Raw genomic sequence first — 12,065 nt, 5'->3', positions numbered from 1 at the left:
TGACAAGAAGTACTAGACATGTGGGCAGCAGAGGCGTCCCTGTTGAGTTCTGCTTGTTTTCTATTGTGTCATTTATTTTAAATCTCTGAGATTTCTATTGTGTGTTTTGTTATGGAGAAATTGCACATTTTTCAAAGCAACAGCATCAGATTCCTGGGACTTACAAGAGCTTTTCACACTTGAACTAGTTCACTCTGGGTGACTGTATGAAACTCCAGGTAACAGAATCTTGGATTATTTTGTGTCATGTTTATGCTGCTCATACTTTCATATTCATAATTTGAAGTTTCACACTGGGTTAACACTCGTATTTGCATATGTGCGACATCAACAACAATGACTGAATAAATACAGTATGTGATTGCTTCAAATAATGGCTTGTTAAATAATGCTTTCGCGTCAGTCAGAAAAAAGGCTCATTGGTAGGTTTCTTGCCTACCATGCGGAAGGCCTGGGTTTGATCCCCAGCCACTGGATGAAGTGTTGGTCCCAAGCCTGGATAAAGTGGGAGGGTTGTATCAGTATGGGCATCCAGTGTAGAACCTGTGCCAAGTTGTTGTGTGGGCCAGTTGGTCCGTTGTGGTGACCCCTCACACACAAGAGAGCAGCCGAAAGATCAACAACATTCACACTGTACATGTTTGTCACTGCAATGCTTCTGAGCAGGTGTTTTATGGGTAAAAAGCAGTGTTAATCCTGCTTCTAAAATACAATTGTGAATCGTTCCTGCAGCCGTCCTTAAAAGCAAGGTTTAGAACGACAGTAACCTGTGGTTAAGCCCTACAGTGTATGTATGCCTCTATAAGAGGGTGTCAGTGTCTGATTAACACTCCAAATATTAATATTTATATCTTTAAATGAAGTGTAAGTGGACAAACAGAAGGTTTTTTAAATCCCTCTCATGCAGTTATGTTTGCTTGTTCCAGTGTGCGACGTTTTCTACATATCTCCCTCCAACTTATATGCATATTACAAGGCGTGTAGTGGTTGAGTGTATACAGGAAAGTAAAGCTGTTCATGTATCAGGTGGCTGTGTTGTGGACAGTAAAGCAGCCTGAGCCTCAATGGAAGAACAGTGGAAGATGGATATGTCCATGCCACCTTATCCACCCAATAAATTGTGTTCTGAAGTTAAATAGCACAAACTGTGCCATGGCAAAGAAAGCATACATGTACGTGCGATAACAGTCTTCCAACTGTTTTCAAGCACCCCAGTGGTCATCTGTAATGATGATGTATAAATGTGAAGTCAGCACTTCATTTGTGCTGCTTTTGAGCTTTTGAGTGGACAAAAAAGGGCTCACACACACACACATACACATACCTCATTTGCCCACAAACATGTGACACTCAGCTGACTGAAAAAGTCAAAGACAATGATTGTCATTTCCCTATTCACGCTCTTTCACTCCGTTTGTGCTGCTCTCTTTCATCACGCTCTCGAACACTTGTTTTTCGCTGACGGGATAATGAGGAAAGAAAGGAATGTTAAAAGAGTGTGACACTGCAATTTTACTAGTTTAGATCTGATTTAGATCTCTCCTGTCTCTTTTATTGTCATTTTAATCATATATAGCTGCTGCGGTACATAGTGAAATGAAACAACACTCCTCCGAGTCCTTGGTGAAACACAGAGCTATACATAAAACAACACAGAACTAAGGACGAATTAACTTAACACAGGTTTTTCATAAAGTGCATGTCGGCAAGCAGTGTAAGAAAGGGGACAGTACAATATACTTCAATACACTACAATAGTGGTTTACAGATTTATCCTTCATTTTGTCCCTACGATTTATGTCATGGATTTTGCAGAGCAACCCTGAATTTGAGAAAAGGGCTATATAACTCATACCTCATTCATTCATCTTCTCAAACCGTTTTATCCTGGTCAGGGCCGCAGTGAATCCTCAGTCTATCGAGGGATCACTAGGCGCAAAGTGGACGCCAGTTCACTGGAGAAAAAAAAAAAGTATTGCATGAGTACACCTAAATCTGGTTCATTTTGACATGCCTTGTCTTATTCCTTCACACACAGTGTTCTCAGGATAGTGCTCTCGGGATCCAGAGCCCTAGTGAGCTGCCTCTCTAGCAAGACACTGTCTAATTGTGACTCCCAGTCAGTCCATGTTCTCACTAGGTCTCACTCACACTCACCGTGTTCCTCATCACAGTCTCTCATCAACACCTTGTTTCTTACTAGAGTCTCTACAGAGGGTAGGATGAGCTTTGCAAAGCCTTTAATAATAATGTCCATGCAGATATCTGGTCCTTCATTAAACTTAGACCTCATAGGTAACTTAACTATACAAAAACTATATACATATTATATATATATATACATATATATATATATATATATATATATATATATATATATATATATATATATATATATATATATATATATATATATATATGTATATATATAAAAATTTAACCCCAGAAGACTGTAAGCTGATTAAAATATTGTGTAAATGTTAAATAAGTTAATTCCAAGACCCAATCAAGATATCAATCATAATGATAATAAAGATTCAGGTTTCAAATGCTTAGCCATTTTATCTTTTATCTACTTATGATTGCTTCAGTTGCAACAGTATGATGATGATCACCAGATAATATGAGGTAACCCTGTACAGCATCCAGCCTGCTAAAATACAGTATTTACAGGTAAGTCATTAGCTAACAGATTGAGCTAGACTAGCTATCCAGATCTTTTAGTGTTTTACAGTAAAAAGCTCTGTATTACAGTTGAGATGCTGTCTTGATGTTCTGTACCAAATATATTTTGTGTTAAATATAACTTTTTAAATATAAAAATTTAGTAAGTAAAGTATAACCAAAACAAAGAAAAACCCTGGACATAAGCAAAGAACACACAGGCTATATACGTTGTGGCAAAATGAGACCAAGGTGAGCAATTAGTGAGACATGTGACATGCAGGAGCTGTTGGCTAGTGTAGCTAAGCGCCATTTTTGTTTATGTGCTACTACAACCTATAGGTAAAACTCAGGATAATGTGTAAGGTGAATCTTTGCTAGATAGATAAAAGTGTAGCTATTAACGTGTGATTTTACATGAGCTAGCAAGCTGATGAACCTTGCAAGCATTTAGCCAGCCAGCTAACATAATTTTCCTTTATATACTGTCATGAACTGATAGATTGTTCAGTGATACAAAATTGATCTAAGCCAGGGTTAAGGCTGGTTAGTGAAGTTAGTGCTGATTAGTGAATTAGCAGTACTCTGTCTAGTCAAGTAAGTGTTCGGACTCTTTCCATTACTGCTCACATATCAGAAGGAGTGCTTAATTTTTTGATTTGCTTTCATGTCAATGTAAATGTTAATCTTGTTCGTCAGTTCAGTTTAAGTGGGTGTTGAAGGGCAACAGCATGTAATCAGCCTGAGGGCCATGTGGGAAGAAGCTGGCAGTTACAGCCTGGATGATCTGCCAGACAGCAGTGTCATAAAATGTATGTGAGAGGCTCATTTACAATTTGGTTGGTTTGGAGGATGCACCATGGGTCCTTGTGTAGTCAACAGTTCTACATTTTAATTTTATTGATATTACCATCTGTGGTAGCAGCACAATGGAGAACCTCAGTGGTTATACTACCACAGCTCACTTTTCTGTTCACAGCCGAGATCTGAAGCACAGCTGGAGTCACATTATTACAGGTTTAAAAAGTCATTTTGTCATGGATAAACATAAAACACTTTCCATCACTGATCATCTATAATACCTACTACGTCCCAAGACGCATCACCTGGTCACACATTATAACTCATTATACGGCCTTTTACCTTCTTATTTATCCTGCATAGATTTTACACAACTTAAAAAGATGAAAATCAATAATAGGGTGTATCAAAGGCTTTTCTTAAATGCATCCCCAAATAGGAACTAATCTGAAACTAAACTACCTCTTCTCTACCAGTAATTTAGAAGTTTATATCAAGTAGATTGTTATTCTTTTCCTGTTCAGGGTCACCACAGCAGAATATCCGATCCACACATTTTGATTTTGGCATAGGTTTTATGCCAGATGCCCTTCCTCCTACTTTATCCAGGCTTGGGACTGGCACTGAGATTTAACCCCTCAGTGACTGGGTTGGTTTCCTGCCCAGGAATCAAACCCAGACCACAGTGGTGAGAGCGTGGGATCCTGCTGCTGGAGCACTGGGGATCATCCCAACCCTAACCTGATTAAAAGATTATCTATCTATCTATCTATCTATCTATCTATCTATCTATCTATCTATCTATCTATCTATCTATTTATCTATCTATCTAAGAAGATATGGAGGTGATATTTACCATCTCTGGTGGTTGGCACGGGTGAAACAAAATAAAACAGCCGCAAGTACAGTCACTGTAATCATCCTAGAGACAGATGAACTGGTTGATTCTTACAAGCTCAGTAATAGCAAATAACTTGACAGAAAACAGAAGACCACAATAGTAGGCATTTTATCAGAATGAAAAACTGATTTAAAGCTCATTTCAATAAACTCAAGGCCAGAGACATAGATGTGTGAAAGATTTCCATAAAGAGCTTCTCTTTATGGAAATCTTTTACACATCTATGTCTCTGGCCTTGGGTTATGTTCATAGGCTTCACCGACTCACTGATTGGACAGAAGTTTCATCCAAGCACTAAGCATGTTATCATTTTTAGAAATTACTCCTAGTCTACTAAAAACACTACTAAAACATTTCTGAGCTGTAATTCTTACACAGGTCATCCGTTTTGGGACAACTGAATTAAAGCGGACAGCCTTCCTTCTTTTATCCAGTGAGCTTTTGTACTGAGGCAAAACAACAAGAATTTTCTTTAGATTCAATTCTTGACAGTGCAGTGTATTGTAGATTCCTAAAGGATAACACAACACAAATATGAGCCCACAAAACTAATTTTTCCTCTGGGTATGGGTAAAAATATATGTCATATTTGATGTATGTCATGTAATAAATGAAAGCTTTTTTTTTTATATTTATGGGATTGAAAATAGTTGACTAATTGTTCAGAAAACCTGCTGACATTCTTAAAAGCGGTGATTGACTCGTCATGTTTGGTGCATGCTGAGCTGTGGTTTGTACTTCATAGGGAATGCTGGAGGGCCGATGAAAAAATTGGCTCGGGAACACAAATAACATGCAGCCACACATACCGCCTTCTAGACTCACAAGCCACTATCAAAGGCCTTCGCTTGTAAAAGCTATAACACCAGAATCCAAATTCAATTTACGCAAGATGGATGCTTTCATATGCCATTTTAATGTGGCCTGGCCTCTTCACAGCTGCATCATGAGACTGTTTGAATTGGAACCTCTGCAGCATCTCTAAACGATTTTTCCCTAGCATGCTTGTCCTGGCCTGCATTAATGAAGGGGACGATGAGGTGGTTAGTGCTCAGGAGTGCTGCACTAATTCTCAGGGCCCCTGAGGGTCTTGGGCTCGGGATGCCTGGCATGCAGAAAGAACAGACCTGGCAACATACAGTATCTGCCAACTGCTAATGACCTACATTAGTCTGCCTGAGAAGGAGTGGAGTGAGTTACTGTTTCTTATGCTACATTCACAAATACAGTATTTTTATTGGTGCCATGTACCATGAAGTCACCAGCATTCTTACTGCTAAAATGAACCATTTTGAAGGGAGAATCTGTGTTTATATATAAATTTCACAAGTGTATATATGCATCATATCACACGAGATGAAGGAGAAACAGTGTGTGCACATGTGATCTACTGTCTTTATTCCCACTGAAACAAGTTGCTCCATAATTGCATAAATTGAAACATTTCTCAACTTTTCATGTCTCTGGACACGTCCACATCTAGTCGCCAAAGGTCGCTGTCAATCATGTCACTAGAAGTCACTAGCGCTTATTGAAAATGAATGATCTACTGTTGCTTCTGTGTCTACTCACCTCTCAGTATTGTTTAAAGGTTTCTTTTTTAAGAAATTGTACAACAATTTATCAACTTTTGGTACAAAAACCTGAACACACCGAATATAGTTTCACACAGTCACACATATATCACACAGTCTACTTCAGTTCATATCTGCTATGTTATGGTGAGCTGTCTAAAATAGCTCTGTTGAAAGCATGGTATATAAAAGAGAAATAAATGAGAACTAATACACATTTGTTTAAGGAAAGATTATTAGAAACAGGCAAAGGTGGGGGGTAAAAACATTACAGGTCTTGATATGAAAAAAAGCTTACATTTAGTAACCAAAAGAGGGCACCATTTTTGACCAGTCTAGAACAATCCATGGCTACAGGTTGAAAAATTATCCTATACATGAATAAAAGAGAAAAACACAAAGAAAAACTGCACAATGTAGTTACACATGTAATAGCAGCTTAAAAGAGTTCATAAACATAATAGACCATCAAGAGGAATGTAGTATAAAGTAGTACAAAGGTGCACAGTGTGGATGTATAAATGGTGTATAAATCCAGATAAACAAATCAATGCTGGAGTAATAAATAAATAAATAAATATTTTAAAAGCCACTTGCAACTTTGTACTTGTGAATCTAAAAATTGCTGCTAACATTTTTAACCAACGCTGCTAGATTCCACTTGAAACCTCTTAGGAAGCATCAGTTTAACTACCAGACTGAAATCAGTTCATTTTTTCCAAGATGAAACTTGTGGGTTTAAAGCTTGGGATGTACCATATGGAAATGATAAAACTGTGTCTAAAACCATGCAGGTTTTTAGATTACTAAATCACATGTCCAAACAGAGCTGTATTATTTCTATTAATCATCAAATTTGATCATATTTCTATCTGGATTTTAGGTGGTTTGGAATGCAGTATAAACTTGGATAAGATACTAAACCCCAATAACAGCAGACTCAGTGGCTGAGGCATTATAATGTTGAGGTCAGTGGCTCTCATAGTTTTCAACCAAGTTGTTAACCAAGTGTCTCTTTCTCTGTCTCTCTCTCCCTGTCTGTCTCTGTTTCTCTCTCTCTGTCTGTCACTGTCTCTCTGTCTGTCTCTCTCTCACTCTGTCTGTCATTGTCTCTCTGTCTGTGTGTGTGTGTCTCTCTCTCTCTCTCTCTCTGCCTGTCGGTCTCTCTCTCTGTCTGTCTGTCACTGTGTCTCTCTTTCTGTCTCTCTATCTGCCTGTCTGTCTCTCTCTGTGTCTATCTATCTATCTCTCTCACTCTGTCTGTCTAGGTGTCTCACTCTCACACACACACACACATCTTTCTCTCTCTCTCTCTCTCTCTCTCTCTCTCTCTCTCTCCCTCTCTCTCTCTCTCTCTCTCTCTCACACACACACACACACACACACCTCATCTCTTATCTTGCTATGCTCATGTAGTTACATAATTATTAGTTTCAACCTTAACCAAACCCTAACCTTAACCATTTGGGGAAACCCTTTTGTTCTTTTTGTTGTTTACTAAATTACAGTTTATTTATTGTTTGCTTGTTTGTTTTGTTCACAGATCTGTCAGAAATCCATTTCCTAGTAGTGATATTTTTTAACAAGATATAAAACTAACACACACACAGAGAGAGAGAGAGAGAGAGAGAGAGAGATTCAGCAGCACGCCTTCTGCATCCGAGCAGCAGCCAGTCGTGTGTGTGCGCGAGAGCTCCGTTGTTTGATGACATTACTGTTGTTTTTGGTTTTTGTTTTTTTACTAAGTGTGCCTCGTTTCACTGGTGGGGTTTTTTAGGAGCCGTGAACTCAAGGCTTACACACACCGGAAGAAAAAAAAACAATACAACAGACACGCACGCGCGCATAAAGAGAGAGAGAGAGAGAGAGAGAGAGAAGCGCGCGCACATCCAGATCCACTTGAGCAGTGTGGAGTTGTGGGAGCGGAGAGAGGAGAGCGCGAGGAGGAGCTCACATTATCACGGCTCTGATTCAAAGCGCATGCTTCAGTCTTGTCTCTGCTCCTGTGCAAAGACGGCAGAGCGACGAGGAGTGGTATAGATCGGATCAGATCGGATCAGAGACGCAGAGCTTCTCGGTCATGGCGGGGGCGAAGGCGCTCGACCTCATGCTTGGAGTTGTGTTACTTCTGCACGCTCTTGGAAGTCTGTTCCAGATCACCCGCGGGGAATTAACCACGGAGGGTATGTAGACATGGGGCAGTTACTTTTTTAACCACACACACACACAGTCTGATTTAAACCTCAAGATAGTGCTGAGGTTAATCTCTAATCTTTCTAATCACCCTCCTTATTCGGATCAATGACTTTATCTTTCACTCGAATAATCTATGATCAGATCTAGGAGATACAAATTTATACAATATGCAAAGCAAAAACAAAACAAAACAAACACCCTCGTGCTGAATTCTATCCCCTGTGTTTATACAAGCTGCAAATCCAGCTGGATGTAAATATGACAAGCAGATAATCGGTTTTATTATTATTATTATTATTATTTTTTATTCCCCCTCTTTAAATCTGTGTTGCTTGTTGGAAATGTTTTCTTTTTAATGGTTAAACTTTGATCACTACTGCATAAAGTCAGTGCCTGTGTTCAGTCAGATCACAATGCATTGGTTTTTGCTGGTGATGATGAACGGGTGCGTTTGTGCGCGTGCCTATGTGTGTGCGTTGTACGTGTGTGTGTGTATGGAGACGGGTTTATCAGTTTAGCTCTTTCAGTGTGTGTGTGTGTGTGTGTGTGTGTGTGTGCATGCTGTGTTGTGCTGCTTTCTCATGGATGATGGTTTCTGCCAAATTAGTGTACTGTATCCTCTCACTCTCACAATTAAAGGTCAGATCTAGCACCCAAAAAGGTCCTCTAGTTTATCCCCATGGAAACCCTTACAAGTTGAATGTAGAACCTTTTGGCCCCTCTGTCAGACTGTGTGAGGCTGATAATCTCTGGAAGCATCCTCATCTTTCTCATCAACCTCTTATATACAACCTGTTCACAGCTGCCAAGTGTGTGTGTGTTTCTCTATTACACTCGGCTAACACACCAGGTGGCTGATTTTACTCTTGTTTGTAGTCTTTCAACACCATCATCACATCTGATCCTGCCGTAACAGGGTTCCTGTTTTATCGCCCAGAACATCGAATGTTTTATGTCGTCGTTTATAGTGCTTTCTCAGGAAGACATTTCTCAGGAGCATTTAAGGTTGACCATAACTACTGCTGCATCCCTAAAGCACGTGGGAAGAGAGAAAAAAACAAACAAAATAGATCCAGCATGGCAATTGTATCTAAAGTGTAAACAGGCAGGTGCGTTCACGTTCACCTGGAGCCACCCGAAACATAGAATTGTGCCTTTATTTAAATATAACCCATGACTTGCTCTGTGTTTACTCTAAATTACCGTTTAAGCTGTGGCTTTTTTTTCTTTCAGACCAGCTGTCTGGTGTTGTTATTGTGCATTCAGTACAATGCCATCAATCAATGACCTTCTTTCTTCACCTGCTCCCAAATCTTCCCTTAGGGATCTAGACTAATTGCGAACATTCCTGTATATTATGTACTTTTCTATACTAGAAGCATTTTTCATCTGCCAATTTTTCTTTTTCTAAACAGATTAATTAAGGGACGTTTCTTCCATTGAAGTGCTATTACAGAGTTAAAACAGAGTTTCTTTCACTACAGAAAACTTGGAATCGGTGATTCATGCTCTTATTACATCACGGTTTATCTGCTGTAATGCTCTGTATGCTGGCTTTCCTCAAACTGCCTTATCTCGCCTGTAGCTTGTGCAAAATACCTTAGTTCGATTTTTAACACGGACCAGAAAGAGGGGTCATATTTCTCCTGTTATGTTTTGTCATCTCTTCACTGGCTTCTGGATTGATTTTAAAAAGTCTCATTTATGTACAGTGCACAAAGCTCTTCATGATCTTCATGAGCTCAGTGATACATTATTGACCTTCTCCACCTTTACTCTCATACCAGAACACTAAGATTTTGTCTCTCATCTGTCCCCTGCTGTTGTACTAAGACTAAGAGTGATCAAGTCTTTTCTGTGTTTGGTCCAAAACTCTAATAATCTTCCCTTTCATGTGAGGTCTGCTTCATCTTTAGCCATTTTTACAGCTTCTCTTAAAACTTATCTTTGTTCTAACTTTAACTTATCTTTGTTACATGATATTATGTACAGCGATTTGGATCAGCCACGTTGTCTTTAACTGTACTTTCTAAATCAAACTAGACTGAACTTGATAATGAAGGAAGCACAGTTCCATCTGAGAACAACACGGCTGATATGTTACTGTGGGCTGATCTGTTGTTATAAACCTGTGTATAGACTGTTTGTTCATTCTGAACTTAGTGTATGCTGCTTTTAGATAGACAGTCAAGAACAGTTTTGTGATCATTTGTGTATGCTTTTAATCTCTCTATTTCATCATGAGTTTTTTGGCTAGTTAGTGGAATCTGAAGGGGTTTTTATAGAAGGTTTCCTCAGAAGGAAAAACCCAACAACTACAACTCATAGGGTTCTGAATTCAACCTGTTAAAAAATATAGAACATCATATTATTCAAGTGGAATATTGTGTATATTTAGTTCTGCAGACATGAAGTAAATACAATTTTTTATGTGTTTTTATTGAGCTCATTTCTCCTGTGACATAGCTGTGTATTTGTGTGATTGTGTGTGAATGCTATACAGGATGTGTGCTTGTTTTTTTATTAGCATGGCAGTAAAATAGAGCTAGAATCAATAAAGCAATCAATAAACATTATGTGAGCACTGACAGGATGGCGATGCGGTTTAACACTTTATAAGTGAGCTTACATTAAATCTGCGTCTGCACTTTCCTTTCACATGGCTCATAACTCTGGATTGGGTGCATCTGTACGAGGAAGTGGGGGTGAATCAGTAAAAACCCTGCCACCTGGTGATGGGAATGTTGTTCCATGGATGAAGGGCTCCAGAGGACTATATGCTCTGTGTGGATTCAGAGTCAGCGTCTAGGATTCGTGACTTGGGAGACTTTAAAATGTCTCTGGAATAGGGCAGAGGAACAGTGAAATGTGAGCTTTCTGCCAGGCTAAAACTCAGATCTGACTAATGCTCCTGTAGGCCTTGTTAGCATGTTTTCTGCTGTGGTGTGAGATGGAAGATTCCATAATTGGGGTGTCATTTGTGTCAGTCTGTGTGAATGTTCCATATAAAAGCTTTAATTAAAAAATCGACCGCACATTGGGCCTGTCTCAGCCCACTATAACCACTTTACATTGAAATATTATGATTAAAATGCTTTAAATCCTACTTTAATGTACATTTTTACTTTGTAGACATTCACCCAACCCTGTTTTTGTGATTGGTGTGGTTCTTTTAAACTACTACCAAACACGTTACTTTCTCTGATAGCTATAGTCATGCTCAACACACGTGAATTAAAGAGGGCTTTGACTAAATGTGTGCTGTGACGATGTCTCAAATTCTGAGGAAAATGTGTGGTAATTTTGAAAAATTGTGAGCTCCTCCTTCGAATATCTTGAATTGGTTTGATTTTGCATTTATTTCTATGATCATGAAATCCTTGAGGGACTGCATATGCAATATGTGAAATATTCCACACAATAAGTCACATGTTCTGTGTACATCATCTAAACGTCATATAAGATCATGGGAAGAAGAAAATGAAGCCTCATCATTGTGTTTTTCTTATTTACATGACAGTGACAGTGATGATACTTACTTTGAATGTACAACCCTACAAGGCAAAAATATATGTAAGGTTAATCATATCAGTAGCATGGATGCTATTAAACCACTATGTTTGCTAATTTAAAATAAAAACAATTCTAAAAAACACATTTTAACATTGTTCATTTTAACACTGTTACTCACTGAAGAGCAAAATGCAGTGCTTTTAGCAAAGAAAAAAAAATTGATTTATTTTCCAAGAGTCGTGGTCGAAAAGTTAATGGGTAATGATTGTTTGAGAAAGGTTTCATATGTTTTTAAGATTTACAAGGGCTACATTTCAAAGCAGTCATGGAATCAGACATATTGTCAGGATATAAAAGAGGCTCATTGGAAATTTGTCACTTGGATGAAACTGTCAAAAACAGTTCATACTAATTAC

The 12,065-nt window shown here is 38.6% G+C and overlaps 1 protein-coding gene across 2 annotated transcripts in view; it reads left to right on the top strand.

The window, feature by feature from the left end:
* Positions 1-7,643: 7,643 nt before the first annotated feature.
* plxdc2b (plexin domain containing 2b) overlaps positions 7,644-12,065 on the top strand; it is a 117,088-nt gene continuing 112,666 nt past the window's right edge. Inside the window, exon 1 of one of the 2 annotated variants that reach the window (XM_058394814.1) lies at positions 7,644-8,123. In XM_058394814.1, coding sequence (XP_058250797.1) covers positions 8,021-8,123 — 103 coding nt within the window. In that variant the 5' untranslated portion in view covers positions 7,644-8,020. The remainder of the gene's footprint in view (positions 8,124-12,065) is intronic. The other variant, XM_058394813.1, reaches the window with a different exon arrangement.

The sequence above is a fragment of the Hemibagrus wyckioides genome, linkage group LG07 (assembly GCF_019097595.1).
Source record: "Hemibagrus wyckioides isolate EC202008001 linkage group LG07, SWU_Hwy_1.0, whole genome shotgun sequence".
Taxonomy (NCBI): Eukaryota; Metazoa; Chordata; class Actinopteri; order Siluriformes; family Bagridae; genus Hemibagrus; species Hemibagrus wyckioides.
The sequence above is the reverse complement of the archived record's forward strand: the minus strand, read 5'-3'. Positions and strand labels throughout refer to the sequence as shown.